Source organism: Lepidochelys olivacea (genome assembly GCF_965140295.1).
Source record: "Lepidochelys olivacea isolate rLepOli2 genome assembly, chromosome: 14".
Lineage (NCBI taxonomy): Eukaryota > Metazoa > Chordata > Testudines > Cheloniidae > Lepidochelys > Lepidochelys olivacea.
The window spans coordinates 3,752,580-3,779,772 of NC_140424.1; the positions used below are offsets into that span (position 1 = coordinate 3,752,580).

Genomic DNA, 27,193 nt, shown 5'->3' on the forward strand with positions numbered 1-27,193 from the left:
GGGTCCGTCTGTGCCCAGCAGCCTCCGTGGATGCCTCTGCATTCACCACAGCAGGATCTAGTCCCTCCTGTAGTGTGGGGGACACCGCAGGTTCTAATCCCAGAAGCGTCCACTCCATCTTTCACCCTTCCCTGCTGGGGAAACTGATCCCTGTGCGATGTACTGTGTCCATCAGCATGGGGTTTTGGTTCATCTGATTATTTGTACTGTAGTAGCATCTAGAGTCCGCAAGTGAGATCAGGGCCCCATTGCGCCGGGTGCTGCATGGACACAGGGGGAGATGGCCCCTCCCCCAGAGAGCTCCTAGATGAAAGAGACAAGTTGCCAGTTTCTGTCATTTTATCTTGTCTTGTGATATTTGTTGTATTTCTTTGAGCTCCAGTTCCAGAGTCTTGTGACTTTGCGGGGGCGGGCAGAATCTTGCGTGGTGGTCTTTTAAAAGTAAGTTTCTCGCCCTCTCGATTGTGAGGACGATCTCAGAACCGGATCCCACATTCGTGGTCAAACCAGACAGCAAAGGAAAGAAAACCACACTGTTTGTATTTTCAACATCTCGTGATTTGGGGGGCGTTGTCTGATTTCTGAACCCTTGGGATCGGCGGTACTGGATTTCTTCTCCCCCTTTTACAGCTGGGTGGAGCTGAGGCCCTGAGAGTTGGGGTGATTTGCCCAAGGTCACACTGGGAGTCTCTGCCAGAGCCGAGTCCTTTTCCCGGGCTGCCTTTCCCCTGATTGTGGCTGGAGGGCTCCACCCTGCAGCAGTGCAATGAAAAACCCGCTAACCACAGCCTTTCTGTAGGAGGGCTGGAACAGCCATCATCTGGAGAATAACCCTCCCTCGGTAACGCTCAATATTGCTTCACAAGAGCACAGCATGGGAGCGAGAGAGCCGGAGAGAACGGATTTTGGATTTTGCATCTATTGACTCCCCCCACGCATCCTACCCTACCTTAGCGCCAGGCAATAGCTTCCAAACCTTTCCCTGTCTGGAGCCTCGATGAACTGCACGCTAGTACATGCTAGTCTCTGAACAAGCTGTTCCAATGCCTGTTCTATTTGAAACTAAAGGCTGAATGAAAGACTAAATAAATAAATAAAGCCGAAGCGTGTATTTGGTTTTATCTTAGCAGAGCTTGATTTTCGCCTCCTGGGGCTCCAAGGTTAAAGTGTTCTCTGCAAAGGGCCTTAATGTATCGTTCTAGGGCATCCTTCAAAAGGCACTTTTCCAAACCTGGGTCATGAGCTGCTGCTTTCTTTGTGTAGGACAAAGTATAATTATGTCCCTTTTCCCTCCCCCAGACGTGCCCCCGCTGTTTAATTTCATGGTGATCATAATGAGAGCAAGTGGGGGGTGCCCATGCCTGGGAAAGCCAGGCTGATGGAGTGACGGGCTCTAGCAGGATAATTTCCCTCAATTTAAGCCGCGTGGAGTTATCAGTGCCGTGCCTGGGACCCTGATTCAGCTCTCCGCCCCAGCACAGGGCTGTGAGCACCGGTAAGGCAGAGCCTTGGGGACCGAGAAAACCAGGAAGCGCCTTGGGTTGCATCTGACCTCCTAGTGCGCTGCTAAGGCGCACCGGGTGACCGCGTTGTCCCCTCGCATCCCACCATCGCATTGCAAGACTGGGATGCAAGTTTTGCAGGCCTTGCAAATATATATATTGGAGGGGAGGTCCCATGGAATGCTCTGCAAAGCTAGGCTTTCGGGAGGCGGAATGGCACAGAAATTGGAATGATCCCATTAAAAAATATGGCATGGGGAACAACCCCTGTCTGCCTAGACAGCAGCAAGGCACGTGAGTCTGGGCATTGCCGTGTCTAGCCCTCCTTAACTGGAAGGAGAGGTTGGCCCCAATGAGCAGCCAGGGCTGGATTAAGGGGCAGGTGACTCAAGCGACCGCCTGGGGGGGCACCAGGCTGGGGGTGCTGTAAGAAATTCAAAAGTTTGACAAATGGGAGGGGGGCGCCATTTGGTCTACGACAGGCCTTGTGAGCTGGGGAATCTGAAACAAGGGATTAGTACTTTTTTAGGCCAGAAGGAACCACTGTGATCATCTAGTCTGACCTCCCCTCTAACACCGGCCATAGGATTTCTCTGAATTCCTTCTGGCTTGGACCAGAGCAGATCTAGAATCTGGCATTAAAAATATCCAGTGATGGAGAATCCACCTACAACCCAGGGTAAATTGTTCCAATGGTCAATTACCCTCGCTTCTAAATATATGCCTTTGTTCTAGTCTGAATTTGTCTAGCTTCAACTTCCAGCCGGGGGAGCCCATTAGACCTTTGTCTGCCAGCTTGATGAGAGCTCTGTTCTCACATTTCTAGTCCCCATATAGGTACTTCGAGCCACTCCTTAACTTCCTCGTTGTTAAGCTAAATAGATTGAGCTCCTTGAGTCTATCACTGTAAGGCAGGTTTTCTCATGGCTGCTCTCTGAGTCTTCTCCAATTTATCAACATCCCTCGTAAATTTCAGTCAGCAGAACTGGACACAGGATTCCAGCAACGGTCGCACCAGTGCCAAATACAGGGATAATAGAACCTCCCAGCAGCTACTCGAGATTCCTCTGTTTATACATCCAAGATCACACAGATGATATAAAGCATGTTTCTCGGTGTCCTATGCTGGTCTCTCTTCCTCCTGACACGATACCACAATCCCTATGAATGTCAGTGAGCCAGGCTGTCTGGGGAATGCTGGTCTTCTAAATCAGTGGCTCTCAACCTTTCCAGACGGCTGTCCCTCTTTCAGGAGGCTGATTTGTCTTGCATATCCCCAAGTTTCACCTCACTTCAAAACTACTTGCTTACAAAATCAGACACAAAATTACAAAAGTGTCACAGCGACGGTTACTGAAAAATCACGGACTTTCTTCTTTTTACCATCTAATTATAAAATAAATCCATTGGAATATAACTATTGTACTTACATTTCAGTGTATAGTATATAGAGCAGTATAAACAAGTCATGGTCTGTATAAAATTTCAGCTTCTTCTGACTTTGCTAGTGCTTTTTATGTTGTAAAACTAGGCAAATATCTAGATGAGTTGATGTACCCCCTGGAAGACCTCTGTGTACCCCCAGCATACCCCTGGTTGAGAACCACTGTTCTAAATAGCAGGGGGATAATGGGATGTATTCAAAGCAGAAAGATTGGGAGTTCGGGTGTGGGGAAAGGAAATCCATTTCTGTTGCTGTGTTGCCCTCCAGCATCACAGGCCGGCAGATCCCAGAGTGTCTGGCATGTTGAGGAAGATTTTTCCATTTCAAATAAACCCTTCATCTTTTCTGTAACTTGCCTCGGTTTCTGGGAGAAGTTTTAATTCAAACCCAGCGAAGTATTTTGGGTTTGTCTTTGATGCGCCCTCTTCAAGCAAGGAGCAAAATAACAGCTTTGAAACCTGCAAATAGCATACAGTCAGCCCCTTTGCCACATGCCACATGGGTTACACAAGAGCTAACTGGTCATTAGGGAGACGGCTGCTTTCCTTCCCCCCTGGTTTAAGATCTTACGTTTCCAGCCAAGCTGTTAGCCCCGGAGAGCCTGTGCGCAGGATCCAGATACTCCTCTGGCACCGGGGACCTGTACACGGATCCCTCTCCTGTAGTGCTGCTGGGGGCAGAGGCCTCCTGTGGGATTCACCCAGGGGAAGATTTCTACAGAAAGTCACAGAACACTCAAAAACTCCCTGCGCCTCTTGACCGGCACATTCAGACGCCTGCATTTTCCCCTTCCAGTGCAGTTCCCATGCCAGGGCAGGTGACGCAGCCACGCAGCATCGATCGGAGCTGGTTTGTGTCTCCAAAACATTCCAGTTCAAAGGTTAATTAACCATATAATGGCCCCAACACCTGGCCTGGAAGGTGAAGATTCTGAGCCGGTGCGGTTCCAGAGTTCCTGGGTGAGCCCAATACTTGCATTGAGAGAGGATTAGAGCCCTGGAGACAGGAGTTCCTATTCTTCACAGAACAAGGCCTTGATCCTGGAAAGGCTTACGCAGAATGATGGAGGAAAGCTTGTGTAGTGAGCTTAGCAGAGTGTTATGTCCCCTTCTAGTGGCTGGTGTGCTGGAGGATAACAGTCTACTACTGCTAATGGAGTTACTCCTCTAGCTCAGGTGGTAGAGGCCTGGGCTGCAGCAGTACAGCTGGTGAGCTGTGGGGCAGGGGGCGAGGCTTGAGCCCGTTTCCAGGCCAGAGAAGCTGGTGCGTTCCTTGATACCAGGAGGCTTCACACACACAAATATATCGGTGTGTATAAGAAATACACACACTTGTTTCAGGTGTAGAGCAGCAGTACGCTTTATTTAAAAGAATGCCCTACAACTACATTCCCAACCCAATCCAACCTTCTAAATTCCTCCCAAGTATTGAGTTCTCCCCAAGCTACTCCCTTTTCCTGTCACCCTCCTCTGTATTCGTCGCTTTGGTCACCCAGAGAGAAACCCAGGTAAGTTCTATCTTCTACGGCCTTCGTCACCAGCAGCTGAGCCTTCCCAACCTGTAATGTATTTCTTCTCCTAATACCCCTGTGTGGTAGGGCCAGGCTGGAGAGACTCGGTGGCTTGCAGGAAGTCTGGGGCGGAGCAGGGAACGGATCACGGGTCTCCCGTAGCAGTATCTCCAACCACGAGGCTGTCCTCCTTCCTCAGTCCCGGAACCATTGCCAGACCAGACCAATGCAGAGGTCCCTCAAGCACCCGAGCTCTCATTTTTGTCTACTGTAGCTTTGCTTGTCGCTCCTGGCGGGGGGCTCTATGCGAAGGCAGGAGACTCGCTTGTATTATTAGTGGCTTTTTGAACTATACCCTGACCTCCCGTCTGTATGTCCTGGCACCCATCCCTCCACCGGACCTTCAACGAGATGCCATTGCTGTTACGTCTGCTTGGAGAACTGCGACGGCTGAAACTAACTTATTATCTATGCCCCATTCTCAGACAGGGAACATCTCACGGTGCCTGCTCGCATTCAGGGGAGGAATTCCATTCCTGTGTTCCGGGGTGGGATGCCACGGTTCATTTCCCGACAGCCTTTGCTACGGCCGCTCACACATCCCTGGACAAGCGTGCTACCAGCCCTTCACCATGCGTGGGTGATCGGCGCTGCCAGAGTGGAAGCATGGGTGAGAGAGAGTCGAACACAGCAAATCAGTTCTGGGGTCCATTTGAACATAGTTCCTGGGTCAGGCTCAACCGGCTACTCTCTGGCTTGACCAGTTTCACAGCTGTGCACTGGCTTGGCCTGCTTTCCTCCCCACACTGCGATGGCAGGGCAGCGTCACGCAGACAGCACCTCGCGGTGGAAGAATGCCCAGTCCAACATCTGCAGGGCGTTCAGCGATGCCTCGCTGCCCTTGGTCCAGAGGCTATCTCCTGGTTACAGAATCCGGTGTCTGCATAGGAGAGAGTCTAGTCCAGTATCCCTTGCTTTACTTTTGGCTGACTCCCAGCAGAAGTCCTTAACCAACACAACATTAATCTCTCCACCAAATTGAAGATCTACTAGGCAGTGGTCCTGACATCTCTCCTGTACGGTTCTGAGACACGGACTCTTTACAGTCATCACATTAAACAGCTTGAGCAATTTCACATGCGCTCCCTCTGCTCAATAATGCACATTCGCTGGCAGGACAGAGTGGCCAATATTAAGGTCCTTGAAAGAGCAAACACCAGCCAGCATCGAGGAAATGCTATTGAGAGCACAACTCAGGTGGACCAAGCATGTCAGAATGGAAGACCACCGCCTCCCAAAACAGATCTGGTATGGGGACCTGAGGCTGGCAAAAGAAAGAAGGGCCATCCGTATAAGCACTTCAAAGAGAAGTCTCCAGCGGGCTGGTGTCAATCTCAAAGAATTCAAGCAAACGGCTCAGAACAGGAATCACTGGCGGCCTCTGATAAGATCAGAGGTTCTAGCGTGATCCACAAAATCATCTCCAAGCTGGGCGTGAAAGGTGCCACAGAGCTGCATCATCAAACATCATGGATAGGGCCTTCCCATGCCCTCCGTGCGGCTGACTCTGTGCATCAGGGTTCGGACTTCAGAGTCATACCCATAGTCGTAGATGAGAATTGTGACCATGTGGGCATCATTGTTGGCAATGGACTACTACTTACTTATAATACAGTAGTGCCCAGAAGTCACAGTCACATCCACTGTGCACAAAGCTGTACAAACATGAAATAAGCTAGTCGCTGGGTTTACAGACAAAGGCCCACAGTCCTGCTATGGGTGGACCACAGAGCCCAGTGCAAGGCTGGGACCTGAGTCACTGGAGTATTTTGAAGCTATTAACTCACATGTGTCTAATTCTTTTCAATCCTTTTAAGTTGGCTTCCTTAACAATCTAGTAGCAGTGAGTTCCACCGTCTGATTGTGAATTTTAATATTGGGGGTTTTTTAAGTGCAGGGGTTTTTATAAAAAAGCCCAGCAACTCTCCAGACACCCTGAAGAAGATCGGGAAAGAGAGGACAGAAGCGATCCCTGACTAGCGCAGGCTCAAAACATAATCCCTGCAGCCTGTGGCTGTTTCTAGGAGTGCTGCAGGTTGGCTGGCCTGGGTTATTTAGTGGCCCAGCCGCACCAGCGAATGATAAAACTCCCCCTTTCCAGGCGCGCTCATGTCGGGGCTCTTAGCCCTGCCCCGTGTGCGGGACAAGTTTCATCCCTGCGCTCTGCACCAGGGCCGGGCGCGCAGGGCCCTCGGCGCTGCAGCCGGGCTGGGGCGGAATGGGAGGCCCGGCCTGGAGGAGGCAGGCACCCCCCGCCGCCCTAGGGGCCCTCTGAGCTCCCCGCGCTGGGGGCCTTAGACTCTTCCCCAGCGCCCGCCCCGCGCCCTCTCCCCGGCTGGCCACCGGGTAGCGCTGTGCGCCTCTCGGTCTCCCCGCCTCCCCAGGCTGAGGCTGCCCCCCCCCTGCTCGCGGCTCTGCTGCTCCCAGATCTCGGGCTCAGTCCGCGGCCAGCGAAAGGAGCGGCGGCAGCCCGCCGGAGAGCCGAGGGGCCGGGCGAGCGAGCGAGCCGGAGAGGCGAGAGCCGGGCAGCAGCGCACCCCAGGCGGCGGCAGGCAGGGGCTGAGCGCGCCCGCCTCCCCACCTCGCCTCCCTTCCCTCGGGCACCTCTCCGGGAGCGCGGGTGGCAGGAGGAAAAGCCCGAAGCCACCGGCCATGGGGATCGCTCCGCTGGCGGGCTAAGGAGGGGGGCAAGGGGGAGCGCCCCCTTCCCCCATCGGATCCCAGCCCCCCCCTTCCGTCCCCCCAAAACTTTTCTGGCTGGATGCGGAGCGCGGATTTCGCCAGGAGTGGATAAAACGGCCGCGACCCCCGCGCGTCAGTGGTGGGGGGCTCCCCACGCTCCGGGGCTTTGCCATCTTGGGGCGCCCTGCGAAGCTGGGGGGGGGGCTTGTGCTTCCCCCTTTGGAGCAACCGGGGCGGGGGAGATCCCCGCGGTGCTGAGCCCCGGTCCAAGGCGGGACCCGGTGCGAACAAGGCAGGGCTACGTGTCCAGAACTGGGAGCGGAGCCTTTCTCGCCCGGCGGCTGGGGCGGCGCCGGCTGCGGGCCGAGGGCAGCGCGGATGGGCGATTTCCCCTGAGATCTTCCCCCGGGGGTCGGCGGCTGTTTTTCCGGGCGCGTCTGTCTGCCTGCCGCAGCCAGCGAGACTTTGCACGGGGAGGAGAAGCAGCCCGAGCCGGCGGCGCGGACTGGGGAAAGGATTATAAAAGTCGGGGAAAGTTCCCTTCCAAACCCCCGCGGACCATGGCAGGGGGCGGCCGCTGGCAGCCCCTGCTCTGCATCCTCCTCGCTCTCCAGGGGACCCCCGGCGCCGGGGCTCAAGGTAAAGCGGAGGGGGCACGACCCGAAGGGGTGGGGAGAGGAGAGGAGGGGAGGGGAGGGGAGGGGGGCCCTTTCCAGACCAGCCCCCGCTGGGCATGGAGCAGCCTGGGAGCGCGCAGGAAACCGGAGCCCGGATTTGCACGGTTCGTTATTTTTAATTGTGGGATTGACTTGGATGCTACCGAAAGCTCGAGAGACGCGCAGCCCGCCCTGTGCTCAGCCGCTCTCTGGAGGTGTCCCTTTTCTGTGTTGATTGACTCTCTGGGGGTGTCCCCTCCCCGTGCCCCTTTCCCCAGGCGTTTGAGTTTCTTGTCCAGGCAGCGTCTGGTCCCGGTGCTTGTTTTAAACAATGTTCTGCGCTGGTTCTGGAGGGAGGCGGAAACCTCGCCTGGCTGATGGAGAGGAGGAGCAGCTGGCCATGGAAAGTTGTGTCTGCGTGATGGAGAGTGGGGGTAAACATCAAGAGCTCAGAGGGATGGGAAAGGAGACATGCGGGGGGGGGGGGGGGAGGCTGCAGCGTCCTGAGACTCGAGCCACAAAGATTTGGAAAAGAGAGACTTTAAAAAAAACCAACCAAACAACGAAAACCCAACTTGAATATAAAGGCCGGGGTGGGGGTGGCGGTGGCGTGGGGGAGAGGGATCTTTCTGCCTGGCTCGGTGCTAGCCAGCCAGGTTGTGACTAACCCTCAAAAAATGAAAACCCGGGGCAGCATTTGTAACGTTGAGCCGAGGAGCCCTTTCCAGACAGGATGTTGTGTCCCAGCCCTGGGCTCTGGGCTTGCTCTCTCGGGCCTGGTCAAAAGTATTGTGTGTGGGTTTTTTTTTATTTGATTGTGCAGGGTGGTATTGAGCATGCTTGGGCTCCTGCAGACAGCTGAGAGGAAGCAAGAGAGCGGAATAGGGCAACATGTGAAACCTGTGATTTCTCTCTCCTTATTCCTCCTGTCCCCCAAAATCTTGGTGTTATTTAGGAGTTAAGGTCGCCTGCTGGAGAAGAGTCACGCGTGTGTGGGAGGGACGGGGGAATGGTTTCTGATGTATGCTGGCCTTGAATGGTTTAAACAATCTGGCTTTGTACTGTAAACTGTGACCTCCATCTCCCTAGGTCCTTCAATCTGTTGCCTGAAGATAAGGTTTCTAGCTGGCTACAGGTGGGCGTGTTGTTAATAGCGGTAGCAGAAGGAGCAAGGCAAAGCATGTCCATATGATGATGGCTTTGGGGGGCACGAAACCCTGCCCCACGCACGCTTTTCCACAGCTGGTCTCGCGTGGCTGGCTTCCTTAGCTGATTGCTTACATGCCATGGGGAAGCACACGGGCCGTTTTCCAGGGCTGCGTGCTACCCTGACATCTAGTCCCAGTTGCATGCAGTGGTTACCTGTGTGAAATCAGTGAACTGAGTAGGGCTAGGTTTCTTTTTCCCAGCTGCAGGGATGTGGATCTGTATCTGTAGGAAAGCGTTGATTTGCGAAGCCCTGTTTACACCAGCCATGACCTGAAACGCAGGCTCCTGGTCTGATGTCTTAAAAGAGCCGGCGCCGGTGGCTGGAATCAGAAAGTTGTGTATTCCAGGGGGCTACACGCTTGGAGAAAAAGCCACTCGAAAAAAGAAAAGGAGGACTTGTGGCACCTTAGAGACTAACCAATTTATTTGAGCATGCTCATGCTCAAATGCTCTAATAAATTGGTTAGTCTCTAAGGTGCCACAAGTCCTCCTTTTCTTTTTGCAAAGACAGACTAACACGGCTGCTACTCTGAAACCACTCAAAAAAGGCATCCTTGAATATTTGATTGTCTGACGTGGAACTGAAGAAGTCCCTTGCCATGCACTGAGGAAGGGTGTTGCCTCTCTCCCTCCCCAGAGCTCGCTGCTTGGAAAGTTTCAGAAGCTCTTTTGGAAAGGGACTGAATATTTGGTTAGTTATCCAAACAGCTGCTTTAAATGACTAGGAACAGCTTTACACTGTGTGTATCTCTCCCAAGCACCTTTCTCTCTCTCTCTCCCTATCTTAAGACCTGTCAAGATAACAATACAGTCAGGAGAGATTTACATTCAGGAGGCAGGAGAATGTGGCCAACTGAACCCTGGAAGCTTATTACGGTTCCTTAGGTAGGGGGTGAAAAGGAGGGGGGGACCCACGACAACCCGACTTTATTCTTTTCTTCCAAGGTCTGGTGAGAACTGGCAGCTCCCGATAGCAGAGTCTTGTTCAGAGAGAAGCATCTGCACAAGCAGAGCTAAAACTGTAGCACCCGCAGGTGCAGACAGTTTGGCAGGCTGAGTCTTAAAGGAAACCCTACGGGGCAGAAGGGAGGCATCAGGTGGGAGAAGGCAGAGCTGTAAATACCTATAGTGGGGGAGGTGGGTTGTGCAGTAAAATGCTACATAATCTTGCTGGGTAGGTGGATGGCAACTGCCTTTGTTGCATCCTGTTTCACGCTCTTGAATTCCTGTGTCCGTGCTATGAGGCTTCTGCTAAGATTAACCATCTGTGCACACTGGGATTAGACGGGGTGACAGCCCTGGAATGCGTTTCCACCCCTTGCTTCGAGAGGCCCCAGTCAGAGATTGGGGGCTTGAGCTTGTCACTGGCTGCTGAGAAACTGCACGCTTGTATGTTTAAAAGGCTAGCCCACGCGGCGTGGTCCTACGCTGTCCGTCCCCCCTGCTCTCCCCTCCCTGTTGAGCTGCAGTAATGTAAGTAAATTAGAGCTGCAGTTTAAAGGGGATTCAAGGCAGTGCTCAGTGAGCTAATCCTGCAGGGCAGTGCGAGCCCCTCTGACAAGCTAATCGCCTCCAGGATGCTTATGTACTGTGGAGCCTATTTTCAGCTGCCTCTGTCATCTGAATGGGCTGTAGAAATGGTTGCCTGGTTCTCCACGGTACAGTTTGAGTTCACGAGCGCGGAGCAATGCCAGACCCTGGACGCTGGGAAGGCCGGGCTGAAGGGAAGGGGGATTTCGCTGGCAGAGAGAACCACAGCCCTTCTGTCCTTTCATTAATGAGGACTTTGAGGAAGTACAGAATCTCCTTGCTCAACAGCCATGTTAGATTGCAAAGAATTCAGGGGTTAACTTGCTAACTCTGGGGCTCATCTCCTGCCTAGGCATGCTGGATTTGTGTGGCATCTTCTGGGCTGCCTGCATCCCAGGAAGAGTTAGGGAGTCTCTCTCTCTCTCTCTCTGCAGGTGCAAGGGGGAAATCGTATGATTTCAGCCCAGGCTTCAAATGAGAGGGAGAATCTATAGGCAGAGCATGCTATGGGACAGCTGGTCCAGGCATGGGAGCTGCACAGGAGAAGGCCCTTGCGCCAGTAGCTGTGTGCTTGCGGGACTTGAGCTAGATAGGCAGGAGGGAGGGATAGAAAGGAGGAGGGTGTCTGTTGTATGCAGTTCTACATCCATGGAAGGTACATGGGATGCCCACGTGTGTTAAAGCATGTTGATCCGTGTAGCAGATTTGCCTGAGATCTTGTATTACTGCTTGACTCTAAATGGCTCTGTAGCCACACTTAGCGTCCTTCCATCCCCCAGGTTTTGGGGGCTGGGTGTGCAGAGACCTTGTGATCAGACAGGTTGGGAAATTTCGGACAAGGGGAGGTCACTTGCAGTGGATCTGGCCTGTAGAAGGGGAGGGGGGTGGGTAAGGAGGCCTCTGAACCCCTCCCCGAGACAAGCTGTCTTCCAGGGATATAATATACTCTCCCTCTAAATTTACAGCCATCGTTTTCAGCAGCAAATGGAGCCAAAGCCCTCTCTGCCCCTGGCTTCAAACTCCCCATCCACTGCCTCTCCTTAGCACCGGTGCTATAATTTCTCAGTAATTAAGTTCAGAACATAACATATAAACTGGCAGTATATTACACAGGCAGTCCCTGTGTCGGAAGCTGTGACGGTCTCTTTGATTGATTCACTCTGTCTCTGAGTTTCTCTTCTCCTTGTCTTTGAATCTCTGTCTTTCAGATTTCCCCACTGCTGCGTTTGTTCGTTCCCTTTGGAACTATTTCCTGGCCTTAGGAACTTGCCTCCTGTTTGTTTTAAGGGCTCTGGAGCTCTCAGTCGGGAGGGACTGTGAAGTTTGGTTTACGTGCATGGCTTTGCCTTGTTTAAATGGGTCAAAAGTGGTGATGGGCGGTTGCTTGTTTTGGTTTTTTTTCTTTTCCCTTTCCCCCCAGACCTATTGTTTAATGAATTGAACTTTTCATATTTAATTCCATGGGACTGGTTGTTATAAATATGTGTGAGCTTCAGGAAATAGAACAATTGGGGGAGAGATGGGAGAGAATTTGGCAGTGAGGCTTAGGCAGTCCTTATTTTAAAAATCTTTTGGTAATGGTCCAAAATACCTCCGCTTAACCAGGTCCGCTGCCGGGTCATCGAGCTGTGACCGAGGAGAGCGTGGCCACGTTGGGGAGCGCTCATGGAATCTGAAGCAGTGGCCTTTCTGTGCAGGGCTTTCTTGTGACACTGGCCCTTTGCGACCTGGTTGGATTTTTACTAGCAGGTGGTTGGAGTTGGGTTACTTGGGGCTTGCACAGGGATCTTGGCATAGATCTAGGCATAGCGGTACCCCGATGCAGAGACTTGTTACTTGCCATCTCCTTCGCGCTGTGAGCACAGGGTAACCTCACAGCAGCCATAAAGCAGTGGAGTGCTGCCAGGGGTGAAAGCCACCTTACTAGCCCCAGAGGCTGGCAAAGAAGCCTAGGGCACTGCACTGGGAGTGTAGCTGGAGGAAGGGGAGAGGGAAACCTGCTGGAGCAGACTCCCAGTGTGGCTTTGGGCCCCAGAGCCTGCGACTGCAGCTCCGAGGTAGGTACAGATTTCCAGGGGGGTCTGCTGGGAGGTATCCTGCTGGAGCCAACGTGGGCATGCTGCAAGGCTAAGAGAGGCAGCGTAGGATCCAGGGGAGGTTGAGGTTGGAGCTACGTCAAGGCTGCGTTTGCGTATGAAGCCACTAAAAAGCCCTGCCAGCCGTCATGAGCATTGGGTCCCAAGTGGGAGAAACCCCACAAGGTCGCACTGTCTCTTCAGCTCGCGGCTGGGCCAAACCCTGTGCGATGCCAGCGTCTGAGCTGGAAACTGCTCTTCCCCACCGACTCGGGCCAAAACCACAGAGGATGCTCTGCTCTGAGCAGCTGCCCTTTCCCCCTCCTCCGCCCAAAACCCAGCGGAAGGAGTTTGGAGCTGAGGTTCCGGCTTCGGCTCGTCTCTGGTGGCAAAGTGCCATGTCCCTCAGGCATGCCGGGCCGGCTCCTCTTGTATGCCCACTGTCGCCCTTCTGGGGAGCGCCTGGCTGAATCTCACCTGCCTGCACTCCCTTACCTTGACTGTGAGCCCCGGGGCTGAGCGGAGCGTCTTCAGTCAGTCTCCTGGGGCTCCCTGTCTTGGTGCTGCCCACGTGAGCTGTGCGGGAGCATCCCAGGTGTGGGCCCTGGGGATGGAGTGAAGGGGAGCTGTGGTCCAATCCAGCCCAGCTTGGTAGCTCGGTAGGCCAGCTGACTGTTGTTCCCAGCTGATGGCTGCTTCGTATCCACCTACGTAGCAAGCTGGGTTGTCTTGGTGAGTAGCTGACAGCAACCGGGTCCCTGATGGGCAGAGAACACGAGCCGTGGAGATAGAACTCCTCGCCCTGTGAGGAAGCGCCTCCCTCCGGATCACGTGTGGTGCGTGGGGGAGCCCGTGCCCGTTCTCCCAGGAACCCAAGGGCTTTGCTCTTCGGGGCTGTGTCTGGGCGCCAGATTCTATTTGAGAACATTTGACGGTGGAAGAAAATAACCGAGCAGTATAGCGAGTTGCTCTTTGTGTGCCCCCACCCTGTGCTCTGGGGCTGGGGGGGCAAAGCTGGGTGCGTCAATTGCCACCTGTATCAGGGACTTTCAGCCCCCCCAGTGCTCCCAAAAGCTCCCCCAGGCCCAAGTGTGGGAAGCCTGGGGGGGTGGGGTGGCCCCCGTACGTTCCTATTGAACCGACGCGAGCAGTGTGCGTTTGTGTGCACAGTTGATTCAGCCGGCTGAAGAAAGACGGATCGATAGAGCGAGAGCGAAGGAGGAAAAGAATGAAAAAGTGGAAACCACTCAAATGCTGAAACAGGGATCGTTGCTGCCCCAGAGGTGCTTCCCGGCACTGGTAGCTGATTCTGCCATCCCAGCTCCCGGTAAAGAGGAGTGAAGAGTTTATTACCGGCCGCCATTAAAACAAAAGACACCCTGACACCTGGGGAAGAGGGAATGAAAGTTTAATTATAGCCTGGCTGTGACATGTAATTCTGAATTACCCACGGCAAAAAATAACTTATTGATTAGGGCATCTCGCTAATTACCCAGCAGAATGCAGCACTCGGCACCAGCTAATCAGTCACAGGTCTGAAGAAGCGGGGTGCTGGATGGAAGGCCTCTGCATCCCATTCCCGTTGCCTGCCTGGTTTTGCCCAGCTGTGCTAGACAAGGGCATAGGCTGCATCTGCTTTGCTTCCTGTGGCTGCTCCGAGTTTGACTTAGGCCCTGACCCCGTGATCGGAGCCCTGTTGTGTGCCAGGCTCCATTGCAGGATTGAAGCTGTGGCGGCAAGGTCCCTGGGGCGAGGCCTCTGTCTTGGGTTTGTACAGCTCCGGGCACGCTGATGCTCTGCAACAAATGGACCCCCTATTCTCCCGGTCTAGGGGATGCTTTCACCTTGGGGGTGTCAGATCCTTGGTTTGTCAAGCCTTTCCTGGCCCAAGAGTTTCTTTTGTCTAGGACTCAAAACGAACTGCCAGCGCTAAGCCTTGTGACCTGGTCGAAAACAGCCAGGGCTCTGCTGCCAGGCAGGGCAATAGAACCTGGCAAGATATCAGATGTTTCAAAATGTCACTAAAAAGATTTTTGTGGGTGGGAGGGAGGGCGAAGGGGAGGGATTTTGTTTGCAAATTTCAACTTTTTCATCTGACACCATTCAGCAGGGAGCCCTGCCGGACCCCCTCTCGTTGATCTAAGGACGAACCCTGCATTGGGACTTGTCTCCCACCCAGTCCTGGGGGGAGGGAGCAGCGGTACCCCTCCCAAGGGAAAAGATAGTCTGGTGGGATTTAAAGTGCTGCGGTCGGGCCTGCAAGGGATTGGGTGATTTAGGGCTCCAGACAGGATTGGGCGGGAGGGACGGACCAGACTACCTCCCCAGGCCAAAGGGGCTTATTAGATCAGATGCTGAGGCACCTTCTGGCATTCATGGGCTTTGGGCCATCCCATGGCTCTGCACACCCGTGTTTGCTGGTCTGCCCCCTCCCCTACCCCCAGCTCCACGCAGGGTTCCTGGCTACTGTGAGGTCTCACCCTCCGGGTGGGCTTGTTTTACAGGGGTTGAACTGGAGCGGGGAGAGAGGCCCCTTCCCCTGCTACTCAGAGGCAGATGGGGTTTAGGAACTTAGTAATCTGAATTAGTTGGGTGATTTGGGTAGAACTAGCCGTGCCCGCCGCGAGGCCATGGTCGCAGGCGGAACGGTCTCTGTCGAACATCTCCCTGCCCCACGTTCTCCCGCCCAGCCCAGTTACTGGGCAGGCACCCCCCAGAGTGTCCACTACTGGCCCTGCCGTCTGGATGAGGGGACCCTCGGCGGGCAGGTTCCTCTGTGTAAGATCAGCAACGGCCGGCAGGTTAGCACCACGCGGAAGGGGAGAGATTCCCCTGCTGCAGGGAAGGGGCTGCCCTCAAACTGTGCTGTGAATTTGGAGCTGGGGCCGGGCGTGCCGTGAGTTAAAGCTGGGCTGGCTGGCCCTGTACCTGGCTTTGCTGGCAAGCCTTGGTGCTGACCTGTCATGCTGCCTGATGTTCTGTGCCTGGGCTTGCCTGAGCAGAGGCAGCTGATGGTCCCGGGCTGAGCAGCGGGTTTGCGATGCAGCCAGTTTGCTTGTGAAATGGAGACTGCTTAGCCGCTGGATGTGGATTTTTGTGGGGGATGCTGCCCCATCCCATCCTGGCCTAGGAGCTGCGTTCCCTGCTGGCATGGTGTCCCGCCCGCGCCCATGGAGAGGCGCTGTCAGGCACGGCTGCCTCCTGGCTCTAGAGCGGCACTCCCTGCAAACTACACTAGGCTCAGCCCCTTGTGCTGGCTTCGGGCAAGTGGCTGGTTTTGCCCTAAGACTGGGTGGCCCCCCCACCCCTGACTCCTGGCGCTGCCCCCGATCAGTGCTGGGCTCCTCCGTCCCCCCGGGCAGGGATGGGGTTGCTGCTTGCAGCCTTCCTCGGCTTCGCTCCCCACTGAGATCTCACCCTCCCGCATTGTATTGGTTTTTCGCTGCTGCTGAATACAATTTCCCATAGGCCAAGCCCTCTTGTGCCCCTGGAGCTTCTCTCTGCCCCCCCCCCTCCGGCCCCCGTGGGTCTTTGCCAGGGATGCCCATCTGGGCCCCTCAGTGCCATGGGGAGAGTGGCACGGTACCGAGCTGGCAGGCCCAGCGTGCCCTGGAGAGGCCCAGCCGGCTGCGCCGTTCACCGATCCAGCCTCCACGACAGCCAGAGGCTGCTCTGCGCCAGTGGCCCTGGGGCCCAGCTGACGGCTGAGCTCTGCGCTGGATCGCGGCCCCCTCCTCGCAGCGCTGTGTCTGATTTAAGGTGGGCGGGCGCGTGAGCTGCTGGCCTTGTGCGAAGTGGCAGGGGGAGGGAAAGTGGCTTCTGGGGAAGAAGGGGGGTGAGGGAGAAGACAGGATGATTCAAATTTGATGCTGCTTAGAAAGCCATTAGTGGCCAGCAATGGCCATGACATTTTGATGATCCAGTAAGCGAAAGGGGAGGGAATATTATGGGCTGCAATGCAGCCTGTTAATGACTCTGGAGGGAGCTCGGTTCGAGCAGAGCCGGGGGGTTGTTCGGGCGGCTGGGAACATGGGCCCATGGTCTGTAACCTAGTAGAGCCGCTCTGGGCTGGCATCTCTCTCTGCTTTTGGTCTCCGTCCCCCCAAGCTGTAATGAGAGAAGCGTAATCATCACCTGACGTTCCACCACTGGACGTTCCAGCCCGGGGTCACAGGAGGGGCATGGCCTGTCTTGGCAAAGCTAAGTGCATAGGCCATAAACCAACAGGGCAGAGTTCCCACTGAAGGCAGCAGGAGCACTGACCAGGCAAGTGCTTTGGGATAACTGGCTGCGGGGGCATGAAGGCCTAGTGGGCACCATGCTGGTGAAGGAAGCCCCTTGGGCATGGTGCCAGGGGGGTGCTGAGCAGGGCTGGCTGGATCTAGAGTTTCCTGGGGTGAGTCACTGCCCCGCCTCTGTGACTCAGTTTCCCCACCTGTAAAAATGGAGGACATTCTCCAGCCCCCACCCCCTGGGGCATAAGGCTTAGCAGGCCCATGCCTGCAAAGCAAAGGGGCACCATGCTTACCATTGCTTATCACGATTTGGGTCCCAGGGAGGTGCCCTTCGCAGCTGCGGTTCCCGACTGAGCAAATCCCCGTCGTGTGTGTGTGGCGCATGCATACGTGTGGCATGATCCCTGTGGGTGGAAGGGGCTGATGGTGGCAGCTTGAGTCAGGGGAGCTATAAATTTAGGCCCCCTCCCCTCTGCCAGCGCACCCCAATCCTGACCGACACCTTCCCCCTCAGCACCAGCCCGGGCTGGGGACCATCCCTGGCACTGCACGTGGGTGGCCACCATCTGGTCACAAGCCGGGTCTGGCGTGACAGAGGGGCCATCAGGCCTCAGAGGAGGGAGCCGGAGGTGAGACCTGGAGGCTGGCTGCTCGCACCCCCAGAAAAATGCCCATTATTAACCTGTGGGGATAGAGGGTGGGGGAGGATAGTGGCATCCGCTTGCGTGCGTGGCAGCTTGCAGGGCGAATGTGGTGCTCCCCTAGGGCGGGGACGATGAGACAGCTGCTGGGCACGGATGCTTAGCAGCTCCCCTCTTCTCAGCCCTTTGCAAACCCACTGCCCCTGAGGAGTAAGAGCCCTTCTCCAGCGATGGGCAAACCGAGGGGTAAAACAAGCTGCTCACTGTCCCCCAGTGCGCCCCGGAGCCTGGCCTAGAACCCAGGAGTCCTGGCTCCCACTCCTGTGCTTGGAGTGCTCTCCTTCCCGGCCTGCATACTCGTCCGAGCGGCCGGCCTGGCGGACTTGAATCAGACTCTGGAAAGACTAGAGCCTGTGGTGGCTGGCGCTGTGTAAATATCTGAGAAATGATGCAGTGATTATAGAGAGACTCCAATGCACCTCTCCAGCACGCGGCTCCTGTCCGTCCCCGCTGAGAAGCAGGCAGCCACGACGGCCCGATTAGTATTGACGTGACCTCGCGAGTCATTTAATAAGGGTTATTTTGGAATGTAAATGCACAGCCTGCAGCCCTCCTCTTCTCAGAGCTCATAAGCTAAGCAGGGTCAGGACTCGGACTGGGGCGGGGGGGACTTCCAGGAAAACCCAGCCTGCCCCAGGACAAGCGAGCGGGGGTGGCGCTGTGCCGTCCGAGGTGCTGCCTTTCAGATGAGATGGAAATCCAGGCCTGGCCGTGGCTGCTCTCTTCAGCAGAACAGTGTCTGGAGCCAGCGGTGTTAACCCTGGAGCCCTGGCTGAAGCCCAGCAAGGCAGGTGCATCGGGTGCACGATCCCTGGAAGTCCCTGTATGCTGCAGCTGGATCCCCATTCCTGCAGTGTTGCTGTTATAACACAGGCTGCTTCCAGCCAAGGCCAGCTGTCTCGGAGATGGGCAATGGCCATGTGGCTATGAACCGCTGCGCATTCTGCTCTGGATGGGAGGGGCTGGGTGAACAAGGAGACATTGCTGCAAACAGGCTCATGTTGTCCTCAAACTAAAATGACATGGGGCAAGTGGGGTGGAAAGGCTCCCCCTGCCCTCTCCAGGGCTGTTCTGTGGCCATCACCAGAACTTCCCTGAAGCACGGGGGAGCTGGCGTTGGAGGCTGCAGGGGAACCCAGGAGTTCTGGCTCAGACCGCTAGAGACGAGCTGAGCAAGCCCACGATGAAGCGGCATGATCACAACTTCCGTGTTTAGAAGCCACCTTTCTTGGTGAGCTGTTGGGCCCTCCAAAGCCCTGGGACTAAGCTCCTGACTTTGTACGGCTCTGTAGGGTGTTCTCTGGTGGTCCGGTGGACGGAAGCTGGGCCTCTGGTGGGGTGTGCGCAGTTTTGGCTCTCAGTTGGGACTGCGTGGCTGGGGCGGTGGGCTAAGGGAAGTGGTGGAGGCCTGCTAGCAAGGAAACGTCAAGTGCGGAAGCTCTGGCATTGAATGGGAGATGGGATCAGCTTGCCTGACACACAGCCGTGAGGGTTAGCAGGACAGGTGAGAGGCCTTTCAGCGCTCACAATAAAACCCAGCCACTCGTCTGCATCGGGGCTCCTTTGAACTCCAGGGGAAGTTGGACTTGGCAACAAATGAAAGCAAATGGGCTAAATTAACAGTGGCCGAGGGCAGCGCGTGGCTGCTTTCAGCTTGCGGATCTGCGTTTGCACAGGTTGCTCTCCGCTTTGTTCCTGGCAAGAGCCTTTCTGCCATGGTGAGGCCAGGTTAGAGTCCCGAGGAGGAGACGCAGCGGGCTCTTGAGGCAGGCCAGGCGTCTGCGGGCCACGTGCAAGCCTGAAAGGCGGCGCTGTGAAGGGGCTTCAGTCCTGCCACTGGTTTTGCACCCCTTTTCGGTGGCTGGGGCGAGCGGAGCTCTGACCTCGGACTTGAGGCTGGGGCCAGGCTGGGGCAGGAATGAGAGCCCTGCGGGAGCCTGAGGTCAGTGTGACTTCCTGGCGGTTGATGCCCCGCTGCCAAGGCGGCCTGCGGGCGCTCTGGTACGTAACGTCTGGCGGATCCAAGCATGCCGGAGGGGCGTGTTGTGTGAGGCGTCCCAGCCCAGCTGCAGCCGCTGCTCAGGCAGCCTCCGGTGACGGCGTGGAAGCTGAGCGGGCCCAGCTGCAGCGGGGCTGGAGGGTGACTCCTGTATCTGAGGCGTCATGGGAAGTATCTCCCATCTCGTCCCCCATCAGCCAGCGCCCCCGGGCAATGCACCGAAGGAGTCTGGCCTGTGCACCTCGCGCCAGGGTGGAGGGCTAGTTCCTACCGCGCCCACTGCTTAAAACAGCTGCTAGCTGGCCTCGCCCTGACACGCTCTCCTGGCGCGGAGGTGCAGCCCACGGAGACCGCGAGTCCCAGCCTGCAGCGCCCGCTCTCGAGCCCAGAGGCCAGGCAGCATTGCCCGGTGGGATTTGTAGAGGCCGAGTGCTGCCGTTTGGCACTGAGAAGGATAGTGCTGCGGGCTGGCTCTGCTCAGCACCAGTCCAGGTAGGCCTGGACCCTTGGGCTCTTTGCAAGTTGCCAGAGTGACCCTCTGTTGTTCACGCTCTGAATGCAGCGAGTTTTTGTGTGCGTGGCCCTCCAAATACAGCCAGATGAGCTTGCCCCGGTGCTGCGGTTAGCCTTGTAAGTTGCAGGGCCCTGTATAGCCTATTCTGAGCCATTGCTTTAAGAGAGAGTAATTCTTCCCCTAAATGTTTGTGTCTCCTCCTCAGCCCGTTTCCAGAGGGGCCAGCACGGCCCTGATCCCACCAAAGAGGGCGATTGTGTTTTTTTTTTTTTGCTGCATGCCAAGGAATGTTTAAAAAAAAAAGGCGCAAAGGGCAGTTGCGACCCGGCATGTAGGAGGAAGATGCACTTCAGAATCGAACTTGGTAGCCGGGAGTCCTGGGGTCGCTCGCCTGGAGTTGATGAAAGCTCTCGGCTTCCCCATATTTTTAAATCAAAAGCTGGTCATGCAGCCCCATTGTTTTGGCGTTTGCCCGTAGATTGGGGGCCAAAGAGACACTCGACTGGAGTAAGAGCCTGCGGGAAGCAAGGAACCTGCGTGGATTTCTTCTACTGTATTTATTTAGTGAAACACTGGGTGGGAAATACCCAAGAGCGCAGCTGGCAGCTGTGCTGGGAATAGGAAGCTGCAGGTGTATGACACACGCTGCTGGCGAGGCCTGGCGAGTGTCCATGTCGCTAGTTCTATAGTGATCCCTCCGCTCCCATGCTGGAGCAGCCTCTTACCAGCCCTGCCTCTTCTATGGTGCATCCCCTGAGATTTCCCCCCCAACGCCTTACTCCATGGCATCCAGGCCAACACGGCTCTCCTCTTTGTTTCCTCATTGGCATAAGATGGGGGGACTTGTGCTTGCTCTCTGTTCGACCCTGTGGGAGCAGGACAGGGCATGCCATAGGTCCTACGTAAACAGTGGCTTTTGGGCTGCCTTTAAGGTTTCTCGGCAGCACGGGGCGTTCCGTTTGAATCAATCTTGGAATCCAGAGGGCAGGCCTCACGTGTGGCGGGGTTACGCTGCGTACGCCAGACCCGAAGCCCGAACTAGGCAGAAGTGAAATCCTCTTTCAGCTGATTGGTCCCAAACGGGATAGTGAAACAATCGACACCTTTGTTCCCCCGGCCGCGCCGTGCACGCACCCTCGGAGAGCAGCCCACTGCTGTTCCTAAGCTCTTGGCCAGCAAGACACCAGCTCCCCACTCAGAGCATGGAGCTATCGGAAGGGGCTGCAGGAAGACCGCTCATTAGCATAGCTGCCCTCTAAGCTCGTTATCAAGTTGCGCGTTGCTGGGTGGAAAACAGTCAGGGCTGGGACCATAATAAATATGCCGCTGTCAGTGTTGATGTGATTGGACTAATGAAGAGAAATCCGCCACGAAAGGGAGCTGCCGCACTGCCACAAACTCCCTTCCCCCCCAGGCTGGGTGCACTTTGCCCCCTTTTCCCGGGGTTCTGCAGCAGAGAGAGGAAGCCAAGGGAATGTGACAGGCGGGTGGGCGGAGGTGGCGGACGAGCGAGAGGGAGAAAGCGGGGGCCACTCTCGGGGGCCCATTGGAAACACGACAGGGAGTTCGGAGCATGGGATTAGAGCTTGTTTCCCGAGTGCATAGCGCTTCCCGTCTGGCTCTCCCAGGGCACTTGCCACTTTGCCGGGTTGGACACCAGCCCACACGAGCAAATACAGGCTCAGCTCTCGTGCGCTGCCTGGGGCTCTGGGAGCTGCTGCTTTGGGTAGGGGGTGCAAAAGGAGGGTTTCGGCCTGCTGTCTTTGGAAAGCGCCATGGGATCTCTCAAGCCTCCAGCCGGACAGCAGCTCCCAGAGGCAGGCAGGGAACGCTCTCCTGGGAGAGATGCACCTTGCCTGGGGACGGGAGGGAGGAGGCCAGGCTGACTTGGGACTCCTACCAACGTGGGCTGCAAGACGTACACGGGCTGTTCTGCCAAGCATCTTCTGTGGGTTCCTCCCAGGGTGGCCTCTGTCTCTCTAGGCTCCTTAGGCTCAGGCCTAGGGGAGAAATGGCTTTGACTCTCACTGGGAGTGGGGGCCAGACTTCTGAGCAGAATGCTCACCAAAGCAACACAGCTCAAAACCTTGCGCTGGTTGAATGCAGGATCTGCGGCTCAGCCTCTAGGGGGCGCTGCTTTGGGCGGCAGGGTTCTCTGGCTCGTCAGCTGGTCTCATTGCATGGCCCAAGGACAGTGCTGCTAGCCAGGCTCTGGTCCGTCCAGCTGGACATATTTGGCATTCCTTCATGCCTTTTCGCCACGGTGAAGGGGCGTGCCGTCTGAGGAATCCAGGCGTGGACAAAAGATGCCAGTGACTGCCTGTCTGCTGGGCATAGGGCAGGAACCCATCCGTTCAGCCTGGCGCTGGGACCGAACCAGAGCCCTGCACCCAAACACAGGAGCCCATCTCAGACAGAGCCAGCACCGGAGAGGAGCTGCCCCGGCTCCGCTGGAGCGTGTCAAGCGTGCCGTAGGAAGCAGGATAACAGATGGGCCGATGCTGCGCCCGGCGAGCGAGTCGCCCTGCTGCTGGCGGTCCGCGCTCCAGGGTGCCCTGCAGGGTGGCGGTTTGTTTTCCAGCAGGTTTCTCTGGATGGGTAATTAAGCGAAGCGCCCGCAGAGCTCTGGTGGCCGCCTGGCTCCCAGCGCGCGAGGCTAATGGGCGGGCGCTCTGACTGCAGCCTGGGCATCAGACGACTCGACGGCTCTCTTGTCGCCTCCTCCCACAGGCCAGCTCCTGGAGTCACGTGCCGGCCAGTGGAGCTGACTCCTGTGTCCATGTGACCCTGTGCTGGGTCGGGAGGGCGGCCGGGAGTGCTGCCTCGCCTGGGTTAAATTCTCTGCCCTTTTGAGGGACAAGGGGTTCCTCTTCCTCCCCCCTCTCCTGGCCCTCCTGTCCTTAGGGCGAAGGAGGACTTGGGCACTGCTGCTTCTGGGGTGGCTGGACCGTCTGAGGAGGGGGCATCTCCTGAGCACCATGAGCTACTTCCCCAGAGCCCCCGGGTCGGCAGCAGTCAGGAAAGGCCTCGGTACCGAGTGGAAGGAGCTGTCAGAGCATCACTTTGCAGCCCCAAAGCCGGCCCACCCCACCATGCGGCTGGGAGCAGAGCTGGCAAATGCTTTGCATTCCTTCCTGGCCCCTCTTTCAGCGGCCTGCTGTGGGCCACCTGCCTCCAGTCAGTTGGGCAGCCTCCTCCCGGGACCCTCAGGAATGCTGCTGCTGCTGCCAAAGTCCTGGCTGGGGACCGAGTTGGCTGGGAACTCCGTAACCTGATCCTGGGAACTGGGGGTCGGGGGAGAAAAGGGTGGGGGGCCACGGATGTGACAGCAGCAGCAGCAACTGGTGTGTTGTCCCCGCACTGGCCGGCCTTTCTTGTGCTCTCTCTGGGTCGAAACCGCTGGCCCCGAGCACGTGGAATTAGCCGCAGGAGGGTACCCAGGAGCTGGGAGCAAACCTCTCTGCTGGGGTGGAGGCAGCTGACCGGGCCCGGACTCCAGCTCCCAGGCCTGCCCAGAGGCTGGAGTTGGGATTCCCCTGCTGTGGCATTGCCTGGCTTTCTGGTGGGCGGACTTCAGCCCACCTGCCATTGCCCTGCTCTCTCTGGCCCGTGGTGACTGCTGAGGCCAGGAGAAGCAGCGCCCAGCTGGGTGAGCCCAGCACCAAGGGGGCTGCCATGTGGCCTGCCGGCCGCCTCGTCTTTGCTACAGAGGAGACTATAGGGTCTCCGCTGGGGGCCACGCTGATCGAGAGAGAGAATTGCATGGTGGGAACTGCCGTCTCCTCCAGCCGCTGCTCAGAGCAAGTGCAGCTGCAATCTGCCCTCGTTTGTTTGTCGGCCAGGTGCCACCTCCTGGCAAGCAGCCGGCGCAGCCCCCAGCTGGGCAAAGCCCGAGGAGCCCTTGGCAAACACCTTCTTGGTGCTGGCAGCTGGGCACCCGAGTGCCCAGGGCAGGGTGCGTGTAAACCGTCACAGCACTCTGAAAGCACAGGGGTTGCTGGATTCCCCTGGACTTGGGGACGCCGGAGCGGATTGCGGCTCCCAGTTCTTCCCCCAGCTCTGCAGGGGCCTGCTGGCTCTGAAGCCCAAACTGCCCAGGATAAATAGAACTCCTCTCCCCATGCACCCCCCCGCGCCCCGTTGGGACCTCGGCATCATCCCCACGGCAACCAGGAGCCATGTCACAAACGGGATGATGACGACGTCGAGGGCAGAAACAAGCAGCCGGATCAGACTGTAGTTCTGAAGAGCGGAGGTCTTGTCTCTCTCTCTTGGTTTTTTCTCCCCTGAACAAGCAGCCTCAGTGGCGGAGCAAGGGGAGAGGTGCGGGGACGCGTAGAGAAACACAATGGATTGGGGCTCTCTAGAATGCTTCAGAATGGCCACCCAGCAACCCCGAATCTCCCCAAACTGTCCCGCAGGCCTGGCAAGCGGGCCAAGAGCCCGTGTGGTGCGCCAAGCTATGGCTGGCCGAGGTGGCCCCCAGCGAAGCCAGGAGAGAAGCTGGAGAGAGGAAGGGGCTGGACAGAGTGGGGAGCTCCCAGCGGGGGACAGTGCTCAGTGACCCACAGCAGGATGAGCTCATCAGTTGCATGGGAAGTGCTGTCAATGAAAGAGGTGCTGGGGGAGCCATTCCCGCCCTCTGGAGCCCCAGGGAGTTTCCCCTCGACCGCTCCACGGCTTTTATTCTCCAGGTCACAAAAACATCAGGTCAGACCTGAAAGGGTTAAACAAGAGCGTTCCTCCAGCGAGATGAGCATGTCTGCTTCTGGAGCTGCAAGCACCAGTCCCCGTAACCCTCCCTCCCTCTCATTTTGTGCAGGGGGTAAACTGAGGCACAGAGGAGAAGCACCTTGCCCAAAGTCACCCTGCAAGTCAGGGCCAGAGTTGGGAACGGGACCCAGGCATCCTGCTGCCTGAACCACGACGTCAGCAGCTGGACCATGTGTCCTCTTCCACTCGATGCTGCCTGCAGGAGCGTGGGGGGTGCCTGGCTGGGATCTCGAAGCGATGGCTGTGGACGGCCTCCTGCATGAAGGCTGATGGGGTGTAGCCTGAGCTGTGCGGCCGCTCTGTGTGTGTGCGGGTGCTCCTTGTTCAGTTCTGTCTCATAAATCATTCCCAGCCCTAATGTGAAAACGCCGTTGTTCTCGGAGCCGGGGAAGGGAAGGCAACCTTGATGGTTTCGACCATTAGCGGCAGGAAGTCATTGATCTAATTTTAGCTGCGATCGCTAATTGCCTTTTACGGTGCTCGGTGAGGTGACTACCTGAGAGAGCCCTCCCTCCTCTAACCTTGAGCGCTTGCCCTGACTCACGTGTGGGCAGAGCTCCCCATTCCACATGTGTCGCAGGGTTTTGGGTCCAGAAAAGTTGGCCTGTTCCCCTCTGTGCCCCGGGCACCCGGCCGGAGAAACGGCTTTGCCAGCGACTGTGGCAAAGGGGGTTTTCCCAGCTGCGGAGGGCAATGGGCAATGCTGCCGTTGGCTCCTGGAAGAGCTTTGCTCCAGAATGTTTGTGATGCTTGAAGCGTCGGGAGGCAAAGCGGCTCGCTGGGCCCCCTTCCAGCTCGCCGCTGTGTCTGGACTGCCGTTGTCTGAGACCTGGGCACAGCGGTGCCAGGCAATGCGGGCGGGATGTGCTGGAGTCTGCTGCCTGTGTCGTTTTCAGCAAGCCAGCTGGTGCGGGACCTTCTCTTGCCTCGTCAGCTGCTGCACCGGGGTACCGGGGCTCCCTACGTAAGCCGTACTTCTGGATCTGAGTCTGCCTGGCATGGGAAGGATCGGCAGGACTAGACCAAGGGTCTGCGGAGCCTGGGGCACTTGACGGGCCCAGGAGTTCGGGCTGCACAGACCACCTGGGCAAACGCTACCCCGCGTCCAATGCCAGCTCCAATGCTGGGCGTTTCTTTTGCAAGCTGGTACCCCAAATGCCCTTCTAGCACACAGCCCTTGTGTAGCGGGGCTGAAGCCTGCGAGCTGGGGACAGAAGCTGGCGTGTGTCTGCAGTGAGTTCATCAGATGCCACCTGTTGCCCTATAGGCAGATGTTCTTTGGCCCCTCCTGAAGTGTGGGCAGCTCGGGATGGGACCAGCTCTGTGACTGTGGGGCATGGTGCCCCCTTCCAGAGAGACGGGGGAATGCGACCCCTCGGCGGGCGCTTCAGAGCTTTCCTAAGCTGGTTCCGTCTGTCCTGGGGCAGCAATGCGCGCTGCTGGCGATGGGCATGTGGTTCTGCTGCCTTGGCAGATAGGAGCTGGGCCTCGTGCCCGGTCTGTGGCACCTGTGCCCAGAGCTGGAGGAGGAGAACCAGGCTAGATGCTGGTGAGCCAACGGGGCTCCAAATCAGCTGGGTCCCAGGTCCCAGCTTCTCCTGCCACCTAGGAGAGGCCCGAGCAGCAGGGGGGAGGCAGAGCATCCAGCACATTTTGTTTATTCATGACTCAGAACAAGTTGCTGGAGTGGAGCGCTATTTTTAGAGCCTTTAACTGATGGCTTTTTGGTGGGGGGTTGTGTGTAGGTTTCCTGTCTAACGAGCGGGCATTCCATGGGACGATTAATTCTGCTAGGCGAAGGAAGAGAAGGGGAGGAAGGGCTTGAGGAAAGCAACATCTACATGATGTATCTATGAAATTTAGCTGGTGCTAACTGAAAGAGACACCTGCAAACCTGCAAGACGGTTGGTCCTCTCTGGCCGCGTTTTGGCGACAGACCCAACCCTGGGTGGGACGGGTGAATAAATCGGCTCGTTCATTGCAGTGGGAGCTTTTTCCCGGGTTTCTCTCTCCCACGTGGGGGGCTGGGCTCCTGAACAGGATCCACTGGCTGTCCCCTTTCTGCAGGGGACCAGTAGAGCTTGCCTGGAAATGGAGAGCAGAGAGACACTACTTTCTTCCACCCAGCTCCCAAATCCCAACCTCCCCGGCTTTAGATTTTCTCAGGGGCAGCTTGAAGAGAGAGGCCCCAAAATGAGAGAAGCGGGGCTCGATGTCTGGCTTGATCTCTGCGTCTGGGTCAGCCAGCAGTGTGACCATTTGGGCCACCCGCCTTCCACATGGCTTCCTGACCCACAGAACTC

At 56.7% G+C, this 27,193-nt stretch overlaps 1 protein-coding gene across 4 annotated transcripts in view; it reads left to right on the forward strand.

Annotated features, from left to right (window-relative positions):
- Nucleotides 1-6,802: 6,802 nt before the first annotated feature.
- SDK2 (sidekick cell adhesion molecule 2) overlaps nucleotides 6,803-27,193 on the forward strand; it is a 171,543-nt gene continuing 151,152 nt past the window's right edge. For 2 of the 4 annotated variants that reach the window (XM_084647193.1, XM_084647195.1), the window contains exon 1: nucleotides 6,803-7,837. In XM_084647193.1, coding sequence (XP_084503319.1) covers nucleotides 7,759-7,837 — 79 coding nt within the window. In that variant the 5' untranslated portion in view covers nucleotides 6,803-7,758. Of the gene's footprint in view, nucleotides 7,838-7,933; nucleotides 7,980-27,193 lie in introns of those variants that run through there. The other 2 variants (XM_084647194.1, XM_084647196.1) reach the window with 2 other exon arrangements.